The sequence below is a fragment of the Phascolarctos cinereus genome, unplaced genomic scaffold (genome assembly GCF_003287225.1).
Source record: "Phascolarctos cinereus isolate Bilbo 61053 unplaced genomic scaffold, phaCin_HiC Scaffold_1;HRSCAF=81, whole genome shotgun sequence".
In the NCBI taxonomy this organism is placed as follows: domain Eukaryota; kingdom Metazoa; phylum Chordata; class Mammalia; order Diprotodontia; family Phascolarctidae; genus Phascolarctos; species Phascolarctos cinereus.
In genome coordinates this window covers 68,056,347-68,077,792 of record NW_027555514.1, presented here as the reverse complement: position 1 = coordinate 68,077,792, position 21,446 = coordinate 68,056,347, and the positions used below count along the sequence as shown (strand labels likewise).

Sequence of the window (21,446 nt, the reverse complement as noted above, 5' to 3'; positions counted from 1 at the left end):
CTGGGTATACGAGGATTGCACTCTCCAGGGTCTAAAGGATTTATGTCACAATTGGCATAGTCGAAGGTCCCATTCCACAAGTGTTTTGCCAATTGGAAGGCTATTTTTCTCTGTGCTAATGTGACTTCCTTCCCATGCCATACATAAACTTCGCTGCCAAAATCAAACACTAAGACCTGTGAAAAGGAAACAGAAGATTCTGGTGAGCTCTTCAGAGGACTCACTCATTCAGAGAGAAGCAGTTATTTTTACTGTGCAATGAGACACAGTCTGCTTGAACAGTCTAAAGAAAACCATATATACTGGCAGCTGCTTTTGTGGGGCTAAGCTTTCTCTCCTCTTCCTTCTGATGAGCTCTCTGTTTCCTTCTGGCTCATCCCTTTACCATGTCCTCACACATTTATAAGTCATCTTCCCATTCCTCAAACTGGGCTCCTCAGCCCCCATTTCTTGCATCACGTTGATGGATACTTATAGATTCTACCTTCTATCAGTTATTTCTACTATTCTTTTTTTCTAGATAGAAGTTTGAGGGCAGGGACCAGGTCTTAATTCATCTTTGTATTTGGCAGAAAGGTTAGTTTGATGAATAAATAATGTATAAGTGAGCGAACAAGGAAATAATATGTGAACTGACATCTCTGTTCTATGGGCTTATTTGATTCCTCCCCTTCTGACATGCCATACCCTCTTTCTCTTTCAGAATCCAACATTTCTCTTCCTTTTCATACTCCATTCAAGCTACATCTCCTCTTGACCATATTGAGTATTCCACTGTCTAACTCCTAAAGGTATCTGCACAGTCAGGTCCCAATTAGTGTGAATAATGAATCCCATGAAGTGGTTGTATGTATTTGGATTTGTACTATTTGAAATGACAATTATACAAAATATGGAATTCATTCTGTCCCAGTGGAAATATGCAGTGTGAGTTTGAATAATGTTACCAATTCATTATTTGCATTAATCGGGAGCTCACCACGTCCTCCCCCTACTAACTGGTCCTTGCTTATACACTGTTTCGCCTTATTCTTTAGCTCTAACTTTTCTATCTCTTTCCTATATTTAGGTTTCTTGAGGACAGGGACTGTATTCTATATAGCTTTTGCATGTTCTGGCTAGTCTTAGGTAGAGCTGAGTACACATTTAATAGATAACCTGCTGCTGTGTGTACACACACACACACACACACACACACACACACACACACATGTATAAACAGGAGAGGCAGTATGTCATAGTACATTGAAAGTTGGCCCTGAAGTCAGGAAGATCTTGATTCAAGACATGCAGATCATTTAACCTGTTGCCCCAGGCAACAGTATTAAGGTTATAAATTACAAACAGCTAGCATTTATACAGCGCTTGAAGGTTTATAAAGGGCATTCCATATGTTATCTCACACACTGATCATCATAACAGCCTTATCACCATTTTATAGTCAAGGAAACTGAGGCAGAGAGAGGTTAAGTAATTTGCCCAGGGTCACACAGCTAGCAAAACACGTCTCAAACTGAGGTCTTCCTGATTCCAAGTACAATGCTTTATCTGCTATGCCACCTGTACCAGTGGACATTGTTTCAATACTAAACTTTTTAAACGAATGAAATCACCAGCATAGCTGCTAATTTCCCAATAAATACATACAAAAAATAAATACATATAATAAAATAGATATAAATATATATACATATTGTACATGTGTATGTATGTGTGTGTATAGATACATATGACATTTCCTGCAATTTTCTATTGAATAAACATACTTTAGAAAATATTATATAAGACTGATGTTAATAGCCAAACCAGGGGGCTGAGCTAACAAATAATTAAGTCTTAGCCGAGTCAGAAAAGGAAAACTTCTACTAAACTACTTCCCTGCAAAATAATATTCTGGGTTTCCTTTGCACTGGGTTGACATGGAATGGTTGTTAGAATCCAGAGGAAAACAACTCTTTAAGAAATTTAAACATGGTTTTAAGAGCTGCCAATATGGCGTACACAAGAGGCCTGCCCATTGCCATTCCCTGTACCTCTCTTGGCTGCAGAAGGGAACATTTTGGTATTTTGCCCCAGTAGTAGTCATCAGGAACAAGTTTATCTTCTACTAAGCGATAAACACAATTAGTTTCTGTGATGGCAGTTTCATACAATTCATCTTCTTCTGGATTTCCGGCAGCTTTAGGGAGAAGAACACATCATTGAATGGTGAATTTCACATAAGAGTTATTTCAAAGAGGAGTTTGGGAGGATTACTGGGTGGCAGAAGGGGGAGGAGGAGAGAAGGGATTCCAGTCTGGTCAGAGTCTAAAAAGAATTAACACTTACATTGGTAACTCGTCTGGCCACCCAGGAGTTTCCAGAAGTCTTTTGCTGCATGGGTATGCGTATTTATTCCTTCTTCTATGGTCTGAATATAAGTAGCTCTACAGCCGAGTTCTCTCCTCGTCTGAATTAGAGTTGCAAGCTCTGATGCCTAAGAGATTAACATAATTATCCTGATAGAATAGGTCATTCCGATGGGTAATTGTACACACTGAGATCAGACCAAAGGCGAGCGTGTGAAAGGGCAATCTTGAGAGTAGAGAGGCCCCAAGAATGTTGGTCATTTAAAGCTATTTTCACTAAAAACAACAAAAACTGGGGGGAAGTACCAGGTGTCCCAATTCTTTGGATTGATAGGCATGCGTATTTCTCTTTTACACTGGAGTAAAGAGGAAACCCTGCAATTCAGAATTCTACCTTTTGGCATGAATGTGCAACACTTTTCTGAGGATGTCCTATTTATCTTCGAGCATTCCAGCTTTTATGCTTCATGGAAAGGATTCAGGGAAATAGAACCTATCTAGCCTTTATTGACTTAATGGGCCACTCTATATCCTGGAAACATTGCAATAGTCCTACCAGGTCCAGACAATTCTACCTATATAAAAGAGATGCTTCGTTAGGATACTAACCTTAGCTTTCTCAATGACATTTGCAAACTCTCCTACCCACAGGAAGCAGTAGTGGGGAGTTAACAGCAGAAAGCAATCGCCACCATTCAGTGATGAAGCTCGTGGCTCCACTAATCTCGTCTGCACATTTCTTCTTCCTAAACATGAAATAAAAGTTCACTGTGCCCTCATAAAGCAATACTGTCTCATGTGACATATTGCAATTAAAGTATTTCTGATTATAAACATTCCTAGTCTTTTCATTTCCTATTACTTGTCCTCTCCCCACCCTCCACTACAGGAGTGGAAACATGATTACATTAAAATAGCAGCTTGCTGGAATTGTAGTTAGACTACATTATGTTCACCTGCACCTACTATACCACATGCTCATTTTATGAATATCAGCGTTTCTCCTCTGGAACATTGACATGAACATCATTTACGGGATGGCACCATTTTCAGGGCAGGTGCCAGCTTGGGGATGGGGTCCCAAGGGTCTGAGGGGGTACCACAGATTCACTGCACACAGAATCTCAAGCCTCCTGCTCAGAAGTGAACCTTCCCCCTTGAGTGCGAAGTTTCTCAGGAACCGCTAAGAAAGCATGGACTTCAGCAGGAAGGTCGATTTGAACCGCACCTCCTGCATGTTGTTAATGGTTTGGCAGAGTCAGGAGCTGCCTCCTCCGGGAAGCCTGCCCCTTGACCCAGCTGAATAGAATTTCCTTCTCAAATCTCTCGAAGAGCCTTGAGCTTCTCCTTTCTACTCTGCCTTGAATTACAGTTATGTGAGCAACTACATTCAGTTATAGTGTGTAAATTTCTTACTCCTCTTTTTACTTTGTAATATCCTCCAGAGCAAGAACTAAGATTTTTATTCTTACCCCAGGTGTCTCATGTATGATAGGTTTTAAATAAATGTTAAATTTTTAAAAGTGATCAAATCTTAATAAAAAATGGCAAAGATTATGCCAATATGGTTTTGGGGGCATGAACTGAGAAACAGAAGTCTCCCACCAATAGCTGTCACCCATCATGAAGGAAATCATTCAGGTAAACCAAGGTGACGGTCATTGGGAAGAAAACAGAACCAAACCACTATGGACGATAGCAGGATAACAACAACAACAACAATAATAGGGCATAACGTATGCTATCTCGTACATGCTTAATATAGGCTTTAGAGCTAGCTAGCTACCTATTTCTAGTAGCTAATATTTTATGCTTTGTGGTTTGCAAGATGCTCTCCCTACAATTTATGGGAGATGGGTTGGTGTCACAATGGAGAGAGTCTTGGACTTGGAGCCATGAAGATTTGAATCTGAACTCTAATACTCAAAAGATATTTTCGAGTTTGACCCTGCGCCAAGTTGCATAACTTCTTTCTATCTCTAAGTAAGCCACTCTACCCATAGCACCACCCAGCTGCTTCATGACACAACCTCTTCCAGACCCCTTTGCAAAACCTTCAAGTCCTGTAGAAATGCTAGATATTACTATCATTATCTTATTCTTGCCCTACTTCAACCTGAAAAAACCAGATCTTTGGAATCTTTGGAAGGGATTGGATAAACAGCCCCTACGCTATGAGGTCTTCCAATAGAGACTATTTTCTTCCATTATTTCCCTACTTCTTAACATAATGTTCTAAGAAGGCTTTAGAGATTTCAATGCGTCTGATAGAAATACCCCCGAGGTACTCCTCAGATTCCTTGGTGACTACCAATGTTTCCTTTGCTGTTAGCCCTTCCCTTCCCTATTCTACCATTTTACTGTAATGACTGATACTGCCTACTTCCCCTGCTGCGCCTTTCTCTAAAAACTAGAATAGTATGATTAGGGAATCCACAAGGTCAATGGCTAAATCTCCGTGTAAGTTCAATCAATACCTGCTGACCTGGATGACGGCTCCTGCTTTGTTGCAGATGTGAAGTAACTTCCTGAGGGCAGGCAAAGACTTATAATGTCACGGGAAGACTGACTTAACAGAGTATCTTTCCACGATCACTTTAGATACCCAGGCACACCTACCTTTAATTTGTAGCAACATCAGTTTTTTGTAAGGCACAGCACTGTTGTTGGAGTTTTGTTCTGTTAGGTTGACACTCCGTAGATTGACACTGCTGAAATTTTCTTTACTAGCTAATCCGGCCAGGGCGACTTCTGAGAAATTCGAGTTGGCAGACACTGAAGATAGAACATTAAAAAGCATGGAGTGAAACAAGGTTGGTGGTGGGTAGGTAGGGATGGGGCCATTTACATTTTGAAACCAAGTTAACATTTAGAAATGGTTCCCACTTAAGTGTTGCCTCTGAAAAGAGCCTATCTCCATCTGATGGGCTCTCTATTCTGATGGTCGACTATTAAGTTAAGAATTAAATAAGGTTATGAAAGCCTATACTGTTGGTTGACAAGCATAACACCTCCCTGTGTACAGCCAAAATTGAGTGACGTTATTGGCCAACCACTTCAACATAAAGTGGAGAGGGGCTAAAACTAATTTGCTGCAATTCCCTTGAAAGCTGTCATAACCATTGCTAACGGCTTTTAGATGTTGGAACAATGTCTACAGGAAAGCTGTTGAATCTTTTTTTCACTGGAAGGCTTTTTTAATAAGAAAGAAAAACAGTTTGTATGGGACATTTTACTTGTGCTCTTTCCCAGAGGAAAAAGGATAGACTGATTTACCTCTTGAGGTCCTTTATAATCAGGCCCAAAATTTCAATTTATAAGAAGCTGAGTTTTCTAGTGGAAACCAGCCCATTTACATGCCAGATATCACAAAGCAAGGGCTTATTTTAATCTTTTTTTTTTTTTAAGAACAGAATGGGTGCCAAGAACGCCTTGATTTCCCAACTCAGCATTAGTGGGAATGACTTTTCCGATGTGTAATTCAGAAAAATACTTCCCTGGGATTCATGTCTAAAATTGAAGGAATATAGTACGACTTGGCAAACAATCTATAGCACAAGCAGTTTTGAAATTGGCTTTCTATGCAGTTTAAAGAGAAATCTCAGCTCTTTCACCTAACAATTTACTTCTATGAAAAGCTTTATAAAATCAGGCACATGAGTTTCAGAAAAATACACATACATCAAGAACACAGGCATGGCAGGATGTGGTCACCTCATTCTCTCCACTTGCCCGCTTCCCTCCTCCCCCAAGCTAAACTTTCTCTGATGTTCAGAACTAGCTCAAGTCCCACCTTACCTGAGCACTACAGCTAGGAATAGTCTTTTCTTCTAAACCCACAAGTCAAATCCTTCTTATACCAATTATTTTTGCACTGATCTGAGGAAGGAAATGATGTATCTTCATGCCTACCTGTTTTATCTCCCAGAATATAAGCTATTTATGAGCAGGAACCATTTCTTACCAAGTCCTACAGCATCTACTAGAATGCCCTGCATGTAGTAAATAGTTAATAAATATCTGATTGGTTAAAAATTAAAAAGTAAACCAAGTGTGAGTACAAGTCATCATGACACTCATGATCCTTCTGAAATTGAGGGGTCTCTGAAAAACATGAACTGTTGTCAGGTGTTTTGGGAGGTGTGTAATTTCTGAAATTGAGTCATTCTATAGAAAAAAAGAAAATGGATCTTGGATATAATTTTAGCAATGCTAAGTTTTTTTTTTTGTTGTTGTTAATTTTCCCATGAAAGGTCAAATTAATTTCCTCTGATTAAGATCAGGTGATGAATTAGTATTAGGTTTGGGACTTGACAGAGCAAAAAAAAAAAAAGGTTAAATGACCAAAAACAAACACCTTCCCTCAATACACACAAAATATTAATTACCTTTTCAAACAATATATTTTGTGATTTTCTGTGGCAAACTTTAAGTTTCAGGTTGGCCTCCCTCCCCTGTCCCCTTGACAAATTTATACCTGCTTCATCCTTGCCCTATTATCAATTACTTTGTACTTATGGAATGCAAACTCCTTCTAATTACATGTATTATATACATATATAATTATATACATAATTATAAATGATTAATAAATCATAGCAATGCTAAGAAAAGTCTATGTGTAACTCTTGACACGTAGTTACATACGTATGTGTTCAGGGGATCAAGAGATGACAATTGCGTTCTATGTAAAAGCAGCTAACCTGCATTATCCCTCTACTCCAATTATCAAATAACTGAGGTGACTGCAATAACCTGTTTCTCCAACAAGAAATTGCATTCTGGTCTTCTTCCCTCTACACTCAAGAGAATAAAGAGGTCCTCCTCCTTGCTAAAAGTTAGCTTCTCCATTTATGCCTTCAATTCTACCCCTTTCAGTCTTTTTTGACTCTGTTCCTTCCAAAATTTCATTTCTTTTATGTGTCACCCATTTCTCCCTCTCTACTTTTTTTTCCTTTGCAGCATGTGCTTTTCACTTTTATCCTAAAAATTCCTTCCCTTGAGATACTACCATTCCTTCAAGCTACTGTCCTCCTGTTCACTCCCAAACTTCTAGAAATAGTAGTTGATACTACTTTGAATTCATCACCATCTTCATTAATTCTTCAAAATCTTACCTTCATATCCACTATTCTATTCAAACAACTCGTGCATGTTGGCCTCTTTATCGGTGCATGTAATAGCACTTTTCCCCCTCTCTCCATCCCCTTTCATCTCATGATGGCATCTAACACCGAACAATCATTTTGCTCTGGCTATTCACCCCACTTTTGGCTTTTTCTGTTCTGTCCTTCTCTAGTCACACTGCAAGCACCATAGTTCGGATCTAAACCTTTTCTCATCTACAGTATCATAAAAGGCTCCTCACTAGTCTCTCCTTGTCTCCAGGCCTGTGTTCTACACTGTTGCCAAAGTTATCTTCCTAATGTACCACCATGATCACTCTATTGAAAACCCTTTGGCTCCCTATTGCCTATTCCTGACCAGGGCATTCAGGGCCTTCTACTACTTAGTTCCAATCTGTCTGCCTAGGATTCCCTCTACTTCCCTTTCTCCACCTATTTTACATTATGCCCAAATTATACTATTCTCTGGTGACCCTTAACTTCCATCCTACCTTCTTTCCTCCCACTGTACTTTGAAAAGACTCCTTAATCTCCAGCTGTTGAAACCCCTCCCTTTCATTAAAGCCCAACTCAAGTCAACCACCTCTTGGATAAAGCCCTCCCTTTTATCCCAGGGCAAAAGGCTCTCTTCAGCCTTGGATTTTTTATTTTACTTCACCTGGACATTTTTTGCTTCTATCACATTTTACCTTATACTACATGAATTTGTGTACCTGTCATATACCTTCCTATTAGACCATAAAGCTGTATATATGGACTGTCCCATTTTCCCCATCTCTGCAACCCCAACATCTAGCAGGATGCCTTACAAATAGTAAGTATTTAATGAATGTTGAGTTGAATTAAACAATGCCAATTAGATACTTACTTTTTTCAACTTTCATCCGCTTTGACTCCATGAAAGCAACATTTAATCTCTGTTCAGTATATTCTTGAAGAATATCTTCTCTTGCTGCCAACATTTTCAAAGGATTTCTTGAAGACTGAACTCTGCGCATAGGCCTAACAGCGCGTTTGTGCTCTGCTACAGAAGAAGTCAGCCTAAGAAGCAAAGGAGATTGAGCTATTTTGGTTGCAAACTACCATCGACCTCCATTTTTATCAGGAAAACATTCTATTGAGGGATACTGGCTCTACCAATGGTGGTGTTTCTACCCTTTTGCTTCCTGCCATTCTTTTATAATTCCTACAATTTTACTATTATCCTAGAGCTATCCTGTGGAGTAGGAGAATCTTAGCATTAAAAAGGGACTTATCTGAAGTCTAAGCTACCACCCAATACAGGAGAACCTTCCCTGTCAATCTCAAGAGATGGTTCTCACCACTGGTGAAAGGGCAAATGCAATTTCATGAAGCAGCCATGCTACTGTTGAACAAATTGGGACAAATGACCTTCTATCTTTCATTGGAATGACATTACTTCTTATGGTTAGGGGTCTAGGTTCTGATGGCTTGGAGATTTATTTTAGATCTAGAACTAGAAAATTCTAGCTCATAACTGGATAAGGATTAACATTCTTTAAGGATTTTCTAGTGACTTGATTTAGATCTGGTTTCATGAAATCCATTTTTTTCCCCCATCCTAGAACTAGAGAGACTGCATAGCCTGGTGGGTAAAGGGCTACAGTCAGGAAGTCCTTGATTCATGTCCTGTCTCTGCCACATACTGACTGTGTGACCCTGAGAAAATCCCAACATCTCCAGCTCTGAGGCTTTAAGTTACAGGCAAGTCACTGATCTGTATTGGTAGAGGGAGTTCCCATACTGGGAGTTCCCATCATTGATGAAATCACAGAATTCAATATACTTACTGAAGACATTTTCAGAAAACTGTCTATTCTTATCCCAAATCTGAAAACAAACAACAACAAAGATCCCATAATTGTGGGAATAACACCAGAGAGAACTCCATTCTGTTTGCTGGAGCCAAGTAATGGAACTAATCTCCCTGGCTGTCCTAAGTTAGGGTACATAAGGCTTTCTTTACAGCATGGCAGTTTTGTTTTGCCCATACTATTATCATACTCCAAGAAATGGCAAACTGTTATTATGAAGTCCTGTTCTACTTAGGAAAGGATCTTCTGATATGGCTATTTAGAAATTTTCATCCAGGGAAAAAGTGGAAGGGGCGGGAATGTGGGGAGGGGAGAGAGAGAGGAGGAAGAGATGGAGAGAATGAAACTCACTTGGGAGCATAAGGATCAAAGATGGCATCAAAGTCCTCGTTTAGCTCCACTCTTCCTAGAGGCACAGGTGAATCCACGCTGCGGTAAAATTTGGAAAAGGTCTCATAGTCATCCAGTTTCATCACCTCTTTCACAGTTTTTCCAGTAACAGTGAGAATGGTTTCTTGCATACCACCAACTAAAAAACAAAGAGTAGAATTGTAGTTTATGTAGAGTAAAAGAAAAAAAAATCCCTTCCCCAAAATATTGTTGGCTTAATATTTTAAAGACTTTTTTCCCCTAAAGTAAAGAAAAAATTCCAGATTCAAAAATGGATGGACAACAACAACAATAGCATTTATATAGCATGCAGGCACGGTGCTAATAAGCACTTTGAAATTCTTATCTCACTTGATCCTCACAACAACCCTAGGAGGTAAGGGGCTATCTTTACCCCCATTTTACAAATGAGGAAACTGAGGCAGGCAGAAGTTAAATGACTTATCCAGGGTCACACAGCTAGTACGTGTCTGAGGGAAGATATGAACTTACTGACTTCAACCCTAGCATTCTATGCACTGCCCAACAAGCTGCCGTTGTATGCCTTTATTAGTTAAGCAGAGGTTTGGTGATAAAACTGATGTTGAGTGCTGGTGCTTTGACCCTATGAGCCATCTAATACGTATTTCCCAACCCCTTCCCACATCCACTACATAAAAGAAGTCAATGAAAGGAACTGAGTCTATGATTCTGGGTTAAAGATGACCCAAGGCTTGAAGAACAAATCTAGGTTAAGTCCTACATTCAAAAACATTTATAAAATGCAGAGAAAGTAGACTGTGGTTTTTTCAGTCTGCTTTTCTTTGCTCTCTTCAATCTTTACCCACTAAAACCAGCGGCTCCTAACCCAGAGGCTACAAATTTTTAAGAAATAATTTTTGAGGGGCAGCTAGGTGGTGCAGTAGATAGAGCACTGGCCCTGGAGTCAGGAGGACTTGAGTTCAAATCCAGCCTCAGACACATAACACTTACTAGCTGTGTGACGCTGGGCAAGTCACTTAAACCCATTGCTTAGCCAAAAAATAATAATAATAATAATAATAATAATAATAATAATTTTTGATAACTGTATTTTAAAACATTGGTTTCCTTTGTCACCCTCTGCATGTAATCGTGCACCTTTACAAACCTGAATTGTGCACCTTTACAAACCTGATTGTGAGCAGGGGTCCAGGAAAGGTAGATTAAGGACCTTTGCTCTAAACCCACCTTCTGCTTTGTGCTAAATGCTGGATTTATCTTGATCAAATGATAGAAAGTGCTTGCTTCTCTAAAGGGGGGGGAGGTGGATAGTTGTAGGGAGGGACCAGAGGGAGGAGGGAGATGGGGAAGTAGGGAAGTCTCAGAGGGAGCAGCAAACCTGCAGACCCGGGAGAGCCAGGGCTTAGGTTCAGAAACCTCAGCTCTAGGGGCAGATTTGAAAAGTTTTTGTGCACCCCCGAAACCTCAGCTGGGGAGGAGTCTGGGACCCAAAGCAAACGGCTTCCCCACTGAGCCTCTGCTACTTACCTTTGTTATTCAGCCTCCCTAGAAATGATTCCAGCCTATCTAACTTCAGGTCAGATTCTAACTGCATATCGGGTTTGGCTTCTATATCTGAGAAAGAAAGAAGGCACAGGTGAGAAAATATTCACTGGCTGGCACTGAAAAAAAATCAGCAATTTTTGGTTCCTTACCTTCAAGGGGCTTGGAGATTGGTGTGGTTCCCTTTGTTCTATTGCTGAAGGGGGAGCTTATTGGCGTTATGGCCGTGGGTGATGCCAAACCTGGTGAATGAGTAAGGATTATTTTAAGTGACAGCTTGATTCTTAGAAACTTACATATGTCAGTGGCCTAATGGACTGAGGCTGAATTGGAACTCAGGTCTTCTTGACTATCCAGTGTCCACAAGGCTGCCTAAACTCATTGATAAATGTGACAACCAGCAGTGTGATATGATGAAAAGAACACTGGGTTTGGAGGCAGGGGATCTATGTTTGCAGCCTGGCTCTGGTACCTACACACTGGGTTAGCTTGGGCATGTCACTGAACTGCACAGAATGAGGGGGTTAGACTGGATGATCAATAAGGTTTTTTCTATCACTAAATCTACGACTCCAAGACATGAGGTGGCTTTTCCTCAGCAGAGAGGCAACAGAACACAGAGGAAGATGCGTCAATAAGAGCAGTCAGAAGCCCATTTATGGGAAACAAACTTTCAAAAACCTCAAGGGTAACGAAGATTCATAACCAAAAGAAATTAGTTTAAATATTTAAATAAAGGGCCATGTCAATAGAGCTCATTTGCAAATGCAACACTGTTTATACTTCATAACTGGCACTCACTTTTAGGATATTTAAAAAATAGTCGACAGCCCCTCAGATAATTGCCAGCTTTTTATTGAAGAGAAACCTACCAACAGCTGCTGTTACTACCTTAACCCTCCCTGACAATCCTAAGAGCATGCTCTACAACTCAGCTGATGTAAGGAAAAACACCATGATATGATGTATGTTTAAAGGTTTTTCATGGTCTCTCAGGAAAGCACTTCTTAACATATAAATATGTTAATCTGATGAATTTGATAAAAATTTTAAAACAAAGCTTCCTCAGGTTCCAAGAAATGCAAAGTATTTAGTTTAGTGAAAAAACACCCAGCTTTCTGGAAGGATACAAAGGACCAGAGGTCTTTAGCACTCTAGACCAGCCATATCCTGTAGTAAATCTCTCAGCTTTGTGAGGAAGTTTAGAAGACAATCAAAAGTGTTAATTAACGCAGAGATCAATAGCTTTGCAAACTAATAAAGAGGGTTGAGTTGGAAAGCACATTTCCAAAGCAGCTGGAGAAAGCTGTTCATTCTGAACTTGCACAGGATGGGAGAAAGCGGTACCTAACCTGCTGATCTACCTCCCCCTACTGTCCAATTCACAGGGCTGCAGCAATAAGGCCCACCAGCTGGTGGGTGGAGCCTGCTTTCCCAGCCCTGAGATGAGGATTTTACAGTTATGGGCCCAGGGATAAAGATTAAAATTGTAGGATTTTTTTCTTTTTTACGAGAACAATAGCACACATCAATAAGTCTTTACACACACACACACACACAATGTCTATCTCATAGCATTTCCACAAGTTTTGTCTCCTTCCTTATACAATCTGGTATACATCCTTTCCCCCATCCACTCTGCATAAAGACTTTGTTTCCTGTTTTATTGAGGAGATGCTTCCTCCCCAGTGAATCTTTCCCTGATCTCCATGTTGATGAAATCACAGATGTTTTTGTACCTACCTATTGACATCTCACTTACCTTTACTATACAGTATAAGCATCTCAAGTGCCTTGTTTGTGTTTTCTCTAGTGTTCTAATACCTTCTTGTTCAAAGTAGGTGCCAAATAAATGAGTGGAGGTCATCTGGTGTTCATACTTCAAAACCTTCCCTCCTCTATACCTTAACTCATACTACTCTATTACCTATCCTTCCTTCCTGTCTTATAGGAAGAGATAGTTCTTTTTCCAGCCAAAATTCCCCTTTTCACTTGTTCCCAATACATCCCTGTCAGCTCCCATGGGAGCTGCTTTATCAACAATGCCTTCGTTTTCTTGCAAAGTTGATGTCTCCCTATTCACTGGTTCCTTCCCCTCCATCTACAAATATGCTCATGTCTCTCCTAACCTGGGTAACTTTCTCTTAACTAATACTTTCTTAAGCTACAGTACCATTTTTTTCCCTCCTCTCATCATTCACTGCAAATTTTCTAAAAAGAGTATTCAACATTCGTTGCCCATATTTCTTCACTATCATCTTAGCATCAACCCTTTGCTATATCTTTTCTTTTTTTTGGCTAGGCAATGGGGTTAAGTGACTTGCCCAAGGTCACAGCTAGTGAGCGTCAAGTGTCTGAGGCTGCATTTGAACTCAGGTCCTCCTGACTCCAGGACCAGTGGTCTATCCACTGCGCCATGTAGCAGACCCTGCAATATCATTTCCTTGATGCGCCAGTGAAATTGCTTCTGGACCTCTGCCTCTTTGAACACACCTTCTAAATACTTATGACAAAGAACTCTCCTGGTTCTTCTCTTTTGACTGTTCCTTCTTCGTCTCCTTGGCTAGCTCTACTTCCTTGTTTAGACCCCTAAATGCATCTATAGTTGACTTCTATCACTACATGCCCTGCTTTGACAAGCTCATCTACTCCGGTGGCTTTATCTACCAACTCTATGCAAATTATACAAACACACATATTTACAGATCTATCTATCTATCTATCTATCTATCTATCTATCTATCTATCTATCTATCTATCTATCTATCATCTAATCTATCTATCTATCTATCTATCTATCTATCTATCTATCTATCTATCTATCTATCTATCTATCTATCTATCTATCTATCAACACCAACTCCATATACTGAGCCAAGGACCCACATTTCTAACTACTTTCTGGATCTCTTCTTACCTGGAGGGCCTGCTGGCAACCTCAAACTCAACATAGCCACAACTGAATTCATTATCCCCTCCAGAAAACATAGCATTCCTTTTAATTTTTCTGCAGGTAATGATAATATCATCCATCTCACAAGCCATCCAGGCTCAGATCTCAGTGGTCTTTGAATCCTTGCCCTCCACTGATGTTTCACAATTTGGCTAATCAGCCACTAATTCTAAATTTATAAAATCTCTTCAGATGATACGTTCTTTGAGGGCAGGGATTGTCTTCTTACTAATTGTATCCCCAGCACTTAGCACAGTGCCTCCCACATCATAAGCACTTAACAAATGTTTGTTGGACTGGATACTTCTAGCCCTCATTTCCAATCTGCTGTCACAGTAGGTCATCATTTCTAGGGAAAGGGGGGGGAGGGAATCAGCATTTATTAAGCACCTGCTATATGCCAGGCATTGTGCTGAGTGCTTTATATTATCTTATTTGATCTAAACCCTGACTTCTGCAAGAACTGCTAAAATTTGTCTTGCATCCCTCAGTCTCTCTTCTTCCAATCCATCCTACAAACTGTTGTTAAATTAACCTCCCAACATAAAGCCATGACGCGTTGCATATCTACTAAAAAAACAAACCAAACCAAAAAACTTCCAGCTGCTCCTCATGGCTTACCAAATAAAATTCAAATGGCTTTACTTTGCAACTTATTTTTCTTACCACATTTCATATTTCTCTCCCTCGTGTATCACAAATTCTAGCCAAACTGGACTACTCCTAGTTCTTGGAATATTTTCTCCATTTCTGAACAGTTGCACCTATGTGCCACAGTGAACTATTTCAGAGGAAAGAGAAAGGTGGCAGTGGACACTGAAGGTGAAAAGTTTCTCCGAACTGTAATAACTGTTATGCTAGCTCTGAGAAGATGGTCATACATTCTGATGGATAGGCTGCCAAATCTGAAAAAAGAGTCCAAGTAATTTACAAACAATGAGAGGCCACGGCAAATATCTTGATCAAATCTGAAACTGCCAGTTTCTAAATGGCTGAGGTTTTTCATTTTTTTTATTTTGAAGGACTTAATACCTTCTTCTGTGTTGATTCCAAAGCTAATTAAACTTTCATACAGAAATGGTTTTCAGTAGCCAATTCACTGACAGCATCTAGACCACATTTATGTAGCTTTAGTTATAGGGAGTGGGAAAAGGGTTTATTTGAACAAGGGGCTTCCTTCCCCACTGACCTTTCTTTACCATCCTGCCAGCAACAGTAAATTGGGTAGAATCATTGGCTGCTCCTTTTCCTCTGGTCTTCCAGGCCTCTTCTCTTACAGTAATAAGATGTTTCCTCTCTTCAATTGTCATTTGGCTTTCCTGACTTTCTGCCATCCTCTGCTTAAGAGTTGGAAGGGGAAAAAGAAGAGGAGGAGAGGGAAGAAAAATTAGTGCCAACACTGGCCAATAGACCATTCCCATCATGGGGTAGTCATCTGGATTGGGTTATAGGACTAGACCATCAGCAAAGGTACAATGTCAGATTAAACCACTGTTCTGCTTCTTACAGCTTTCTTGTAATTGCATTAGATTACCTGAACCTAAGTGATTCGGTAGCACTTAATGGATCTGTGATCTCACTGCGGAAGATCTTGCTTCTCATGGTGAAGATCACAACCCAGCTCTCACTCAACATGGAAGAGGCCATCTTCAGGATCCCTTGATGTTGCATGGGCTGTCAATCGGTTGGCCCTCACTCTTGATATAAGGCTGGCTCATACATCAATGAGTGCGTCACAGAACTGAACTCATGATTCCACGTTACTCTTATCAACTTTGTAGGTTTAGACATGCAAGACTTTTTTTTTTAACCATTCTGGATGAGTTTGGTACCAATTTACTAGTAGCACATGATAGGGATAGGATTACACCTGTGATTCCATTAACATAGAGAACTCTGAGGTGAGTCAGCTCCTAACAACTAGGTTAGCATCTTCTATGCAGCTTCAAAGGGAGTTGCCTAGCACAGTTAAAGATTGATAAGTGATTTGTTCAGGGTCACACTGAGGGACTCGAACCCAGGTTTTCCTGGTTTTGAAGGCAGCTGGGCTGCCACACTGACTTCTTGGTATTATTTAGAAAGAATTCAAAGCATCAGGAGCCTCTAAATTACAAAAAGTCCGCATTTTAAAATCAATGGTAGATCAGTTGTTCAGAACTGGTAAGACATTTTCCCACATAAACAATGTCACAGTAGTGGTCAGGCTCCTCGGCCGGCCCACAAAAACTTATTTATGTCTCCAAATGCCTAAGGAAAGGAGCACATTTTCTGCCCCTCAGCTCCTATGCAGTTCCAGCAGTCAGAACAGGGGCTCTCCTAGTTCAGAGTCACATGGTTTCACGGCCTGAGCATGGGACCTTGCTGGATGGGGACTAGAGGACCTAAGTAGTGAGAACAGGAAAAGACAGGATGAGGGCTCTGGGGCAATGAAAGAAGGTAAGTATCAAGGGTCTAGGATCTAGGAGCAGGAGTGAGTAGTGGAGGAAAAAATGAGTGACTAGAGAGAGCAACTCCCATGGGAGCTGAAAGGAGGGAAGTGATAAGGGTTGGTGTGGGGGAAAACGAAGGACAGGGACTAGAGGGACAGTAAAAGGGTCTGGAGATGGGAAAGGCTGAGGGCTTGGGAGGTGGGAGTCTTGAGATGCTCACTGTTCACCACCCTCTCTCCTTTTCCTGCAGTTCCAGAGTACCAAGATGCCAGCAGCATGGGGTGTGCCCTATTTTTGTCCCTATGCCTTTCAAATGGGGGTAGGGTATGCATGGGTAAGGAAAAAGGTGGCTCAGGGCAACTATCCACAAATGACCTTTGTTAGCAGGAAGGGGGGCACTGAGGCAAAATGAGATAAGGAGCCTTAGGAGGGATGGAGTTAATGCGATGGAGGAAGTTGAAAACCAAAGCACTAATAGAATTCTTAAGGAAGTTGTTCATATTTAAAGATGTTAGATAAATTAAATGTACTTATATCTGAGTCTGGGGCAGCTAGAAGACTAATGCATAGAGCACCAGCTTGGAGTCAGGAAAACCCGAGTTCAAATATGGCCTCAGACACTAGCTGTGTGACCCTGGGTAAGTCACTTACCCTCTGTTTGCCATAATCCACTGGAGGAGGAAGGAAATGGCAAACCACTCTAGTATCTTTGCCAAGAAAACCTCGAGGATAGTATGGCCCTCGGGGTCACAGAGAGTCATTCATGACTGAACAAAATCTAGGTCTACCCATCCCCAATTGAGCCTATATTCTTTGGTCCTGCCCAACCACTTTCTGGGCCCATAGCTTCTCAGATAGACTTCCCAGACAGGAGCATTTTTGTCTAGGACAGGTTCCCCAGGACAGCAAGTGCTGCAGGAGATCAGAGTGCTGGACTTACAAGTGATCAAGAACTGAGTTCAAATCCTGCCCTCAGCAGGATTTATTTATCCAAATAAATTAGCTTCCTTACTAGCTATGTGACCTTGGGCAAATCACTTCCCCTCCTTCAGACTCAGTGGCCAATCTGTAAAAGGTGGTGGTGGTAACAGCCTCTACCTCTCAGGGTTATTGGGAGGATCAAATGAGATAAGATAATAGAAAGTACTTTGCAAACCACAAAGCAGTAAATAAATGCTAGCTATTATTGTTGTTTTTGTTGTTATTTTGGAGCTTTCAGCCACTGTGAAAATGCTCCTAGTTCATCACTCCTTCCATGTGTTATTTTTCTTTGGAAGACAGCAAATCTGAGAGGAATACTCAGCACTGAGTCAAATGATTAGAATGCGTTGGAGCCGCACAAGGGAAAGGAGGGGAAATTCAGAGCCTATTGGGATACCTGCAGCCCTTTTCCTTCCTAAAAGACCACCCTGCTGAGTCAAGCTAATTTCCTCAAATTAACCAGACAGGAAATGGAATTGAGATTTCTGGAAGCGTGTTTCATTAAACACAAAAGGGCAGGACTATGAGGTGAGGCAGAAAGTTTTAAAAAAAAAAAAGGAAGAGGCATTGTTTGCCTCTTTTTCTGAGTCTACAGGAAAAGGACTGCCTAGAGAAGGTCCATCTAAGGTGGAGAATTTGGAACATGGCAACTCTTCCAACCTATAAATCTGCCTTTTACAGCTTCCTTCTACCCACTCCTGTTTTGGGCATTCCATCTAGAAGAATAACAAGGTAATATATCAGCCAGACATTCTTCGCAGACTAGAAGAGTCTTGGCAATTCTGATAAAGTCCAAATTTTGCGCTGCTACCCATTACAACTGAATGGATCCTTTTCATTTCAAAACTACCCAGGATCTGCATACTCTGAAGCATAGTATACCCTAGACATAATGCAGAAAAATTATTGTTCATGGTAGGTGGTGGTGATAGGAGCGGGATGTGCATTTTGGTTGGCCATGAAAACTACACATCCAAATCTGTAGCAAGTTAGAAAGCAAAACAAAAAAAGGGGGGGAGGGAGTTTCTCAATGACTTTTCAGGATTCAACTTAAAACCAGGAAAAATTGGATTTGGCTTTACATATCCCTATCAATGTCTAAAGTTCATCTCAGAAGGTCCAGATGTTTATTCTTTTTGGTATCTGAAGAGTATCATGTCTCCCAAGTCCTAACTGGGATGGTTATTTGTGGTTGATGAGTAAGAAAAATGACATCTATGGAAGCCCAAATGTCCCTTTCTGGAGCAGTGGCTCTCAGATCTCTTCCACATGGCCACGACCAAGTCTGGGAATATGGAGGTCAAGGGATAGCATGAGATGATGCAAGAGACTTTTGACTAAAGAGAATCCAGAATTTTTAGGAGTCATCAGGTCTGGCAATTAGTCTGATCCATTTTAAGGGGGGAAAGGTTTTTTCCCTTCCAAATGACCAGCTGAACTTAAAACTTTTTAGACACTCTGAGATTCCCCTTTCATTATTTTGCTACTTTGTGCTTTTCACCAAGACCTATGGTTTCATCCACATGAAGAATTTCTGGTAAGGAAATGCCCTCTACCCATCCAGAGTTGAAATGCTTCTGCAGATGTCAGAGAACTTCTGGGAGTGCTCACAGACTAAGTGATTTACCCAAGGTCACACAGCTAGTTTGTAGCAGAGACATTTGAACCCAGATCTTCCTGACTTCAAAGCCAATTATCTATCCATTATGCATCCCTAATACCACTTATTATTATGTTATCTGTTTTTTGGCCTGAGCCGGTGGTTTCTTTCACTCTTGTGGGAAGAATTCCTCCATCCACTAGTCAACATTTAAATATTCCTCCAGTTAGAATGTAAGCTCCCTGAGGGCAAGAACTGTTTTGTTTTTGGTCTTTGTTTTGGAAGCGCTCAGTGCCTAGCACCTAATAGGTGTTTAACAAATGTCTGTTGAATTAAATTGGGTAAATCGCTTTCTAGGAGAAAGTTTCAGGTCTTAGACTCCTAAAAAGCATTCTTCTAGGGATATGAAAAAGTTAACACAGTTTCCCTAAAATGCTTTAGCGTACACCAAATGAGCAACTCATTCAGCAGCATAAAGTGGCATGTGCTCTTTTTTTTTTTTTACAGTTCAAACCTACGATTGCATTGGCACAAGGCTTTTCCTCTGAAGATATTCAAACCAATGCAGATCTGGAACTGTTATCCAATTTACAGGTTTGGGGCAGGGGAGGTTCCTGGGGCACAGAGATTAAATGATTTACCCAAGCCACACAGCTGGCATGTTTTTGAGGCAGTACTTGAACCCAAGACCCTGTGGCTTCAGGTTTACCTACTGCCTCCCCTTCAAATTCACAGTTAATGAATACAACCTAATGTTGCATCCATCTAAGTGGACACAACACTATGAAGAAACTGCAAAGCAAATATAATTTGTGTTTGTTACATGCCATAGGCACCTACAGTAAAAAGAAAAAAAACGTGGGAGAGGGAGTTCATGAACATCTTGGGATGATGACAGCAAGTCTGGAATATTCTTTAGAAGGCTCTTGCTTACCACTGTATGCACTGGAAACTATGTATTTTCTTCTTTGAGATTCTGAACTATTGGCTCTTAACAAGCTAATATTACCACAGAAAAGAAAGTGAGCTTTGCTTTCCCCATGCATAAATTGACAGGCAGTGTGTAATCAAATGGGTTTCAGTATGATAAGGTATGTAAATGAAGTGCTTTATAAATCTTAAAGCACTACACACTTATTGTTATTATTATTATTATTAACATAGTAATAATAATAATAATTGTCTGGGGAAATTGTTATGGAAAAATGAAATTCCTTATGTGGGAAAATTTGTTTTGAAATTCCTGACATGTTCAAATAGGAATAGGTTTTGTGACAAGTATTTTCTCCCTATAAAAGTCATCCAAAATTGTTTTTCAAGACAATTTTTTAGAGTTGTGTCACTTGAGCTTAAAAAACAAAAACAAAAATAACTTCATTTCCTTCTTTGATATTCAAACTGGAATTTTACATATGATTTTATCTTTCATCTTTCAAGGATGACATTCCTCAGAAATCAGGGATTGTGAGTCCCTCAGTTCTCACTACTGACTTCAATAGAATGGAAACAAAAAAGCAAAAAAACAAAAACAAGCAAAAAACCGTGTGGCAGAGAAGGAGAGGAGGAAATAGTTCACTAAGTTACTTTTCAAAAAGTCATGTAAGAAAACTGTCCATTTCTAAAGAGGAAACAGCACCAACTCTATATAGGTCATAGAGCTTTTCTTTTAAAATCCTTCATCATTCATCTTAAAGTTCTCTAATTTCTGCTTTTAGGTCAGAATTTTTGGCTAATTGAAACTATTTCTTGGACCCCCAAATAAAACACTAAGTATTTAGGAATGAATTTATTCTTAATAATCTGTGAATTTCCCCCCATTGCTGTATTAAAGAATGCCAGGCACCATTTGCTGGGCCACACTGGCCTATCAAATTTAACCTTTTATACAGCCTCATGACTAAAACGCAGAAAAATCTTGCTAAAAAGTTTGGTTCATATAAGTTACATCACCAACCTGTTCAAAGTTCTAGAAGTAAATAGGGACAAGAATCCACCCAGCAGGATTCTCACCTGAAATATCTAGAGAATCAATCGCAAACAAGAACAAACAACAAAGGAGAATCAGATCTCCAGGTGAAAGGAAAAGGGCTTGGCTACTGGTCAGAAATTGCAATGAGGGTGTCAGTTTTTCCTCACCTGATTAATGGGTACAAAAGACTGGTATTTATGGACAGCAGGCATAGCAGGAGAGTAAGTAGAAGCATATACAGGTTCCTAGAGAGCAAAGCAAGAGGATTAGAGGTGAAAAGAGAAAAAGAGG

At 40.2% G+C, this 21,446-nt stretch overlaps 1 protein-coding gene across 18 annotated transcripts in view; it reads right to left on the bottom strand.

Moving 5' to 3' along the window:
• The window catches only part of SVIL (supervillin), a 201,716-nt gene that overhangs the window by 32,206 nt on the left and 148,064 nt on the right, over positions 1-21,446 (bottom strand). For 9 of the 18 annotated variants that reach the window (XM_020990499.2, XM_078152028.1, XM_078152040.1 and 6 more), the window contains 11 exons: positions 21,323-21,400; positions 15,366-15,516; positions 11,376-11,465; positions 11,209-11,295; positions 9,661-9,838; positions 8,343-8,515; positions 4,968-5,123; positions 2,958-3,094; positions 2,329-2,476; positions 2,034-2,179; positions 1-176 (listed from right to left, as the gene is read on the bottom strand). In XM_020990499.2, the coding sequence (XP_020846158.1) occupies positions 1-176; positions 2,034-2,179; positions 2,329-2,476; positions 2,958-3,094; positions 4,968-5,123; positions 8,343-8,515; positions 9,661-9,838; positions 11,209-11,295; positions 11,376-11,465; positions 15,366-15,516; positions 21,323-21,400 (1,520 nt within the window). The remainder of the gene's footprint in view (positions 177-2,033; positions 2,180-2,328; positions 2,477-2,957; positions 3,095-4,967; positions 5,124-8,342; positions 8,516-9,660; positions 9,839-11,208; positions 11,296-11,375; positions 11,466-15,365; positions 15,517-21,322; positions 21,401-21,446) is intronic. The other 9 variants (XM_078152043.1, XM_078152056.1, XM_078152079.1 and 6 more) reach the window with 3 other exon arrangements.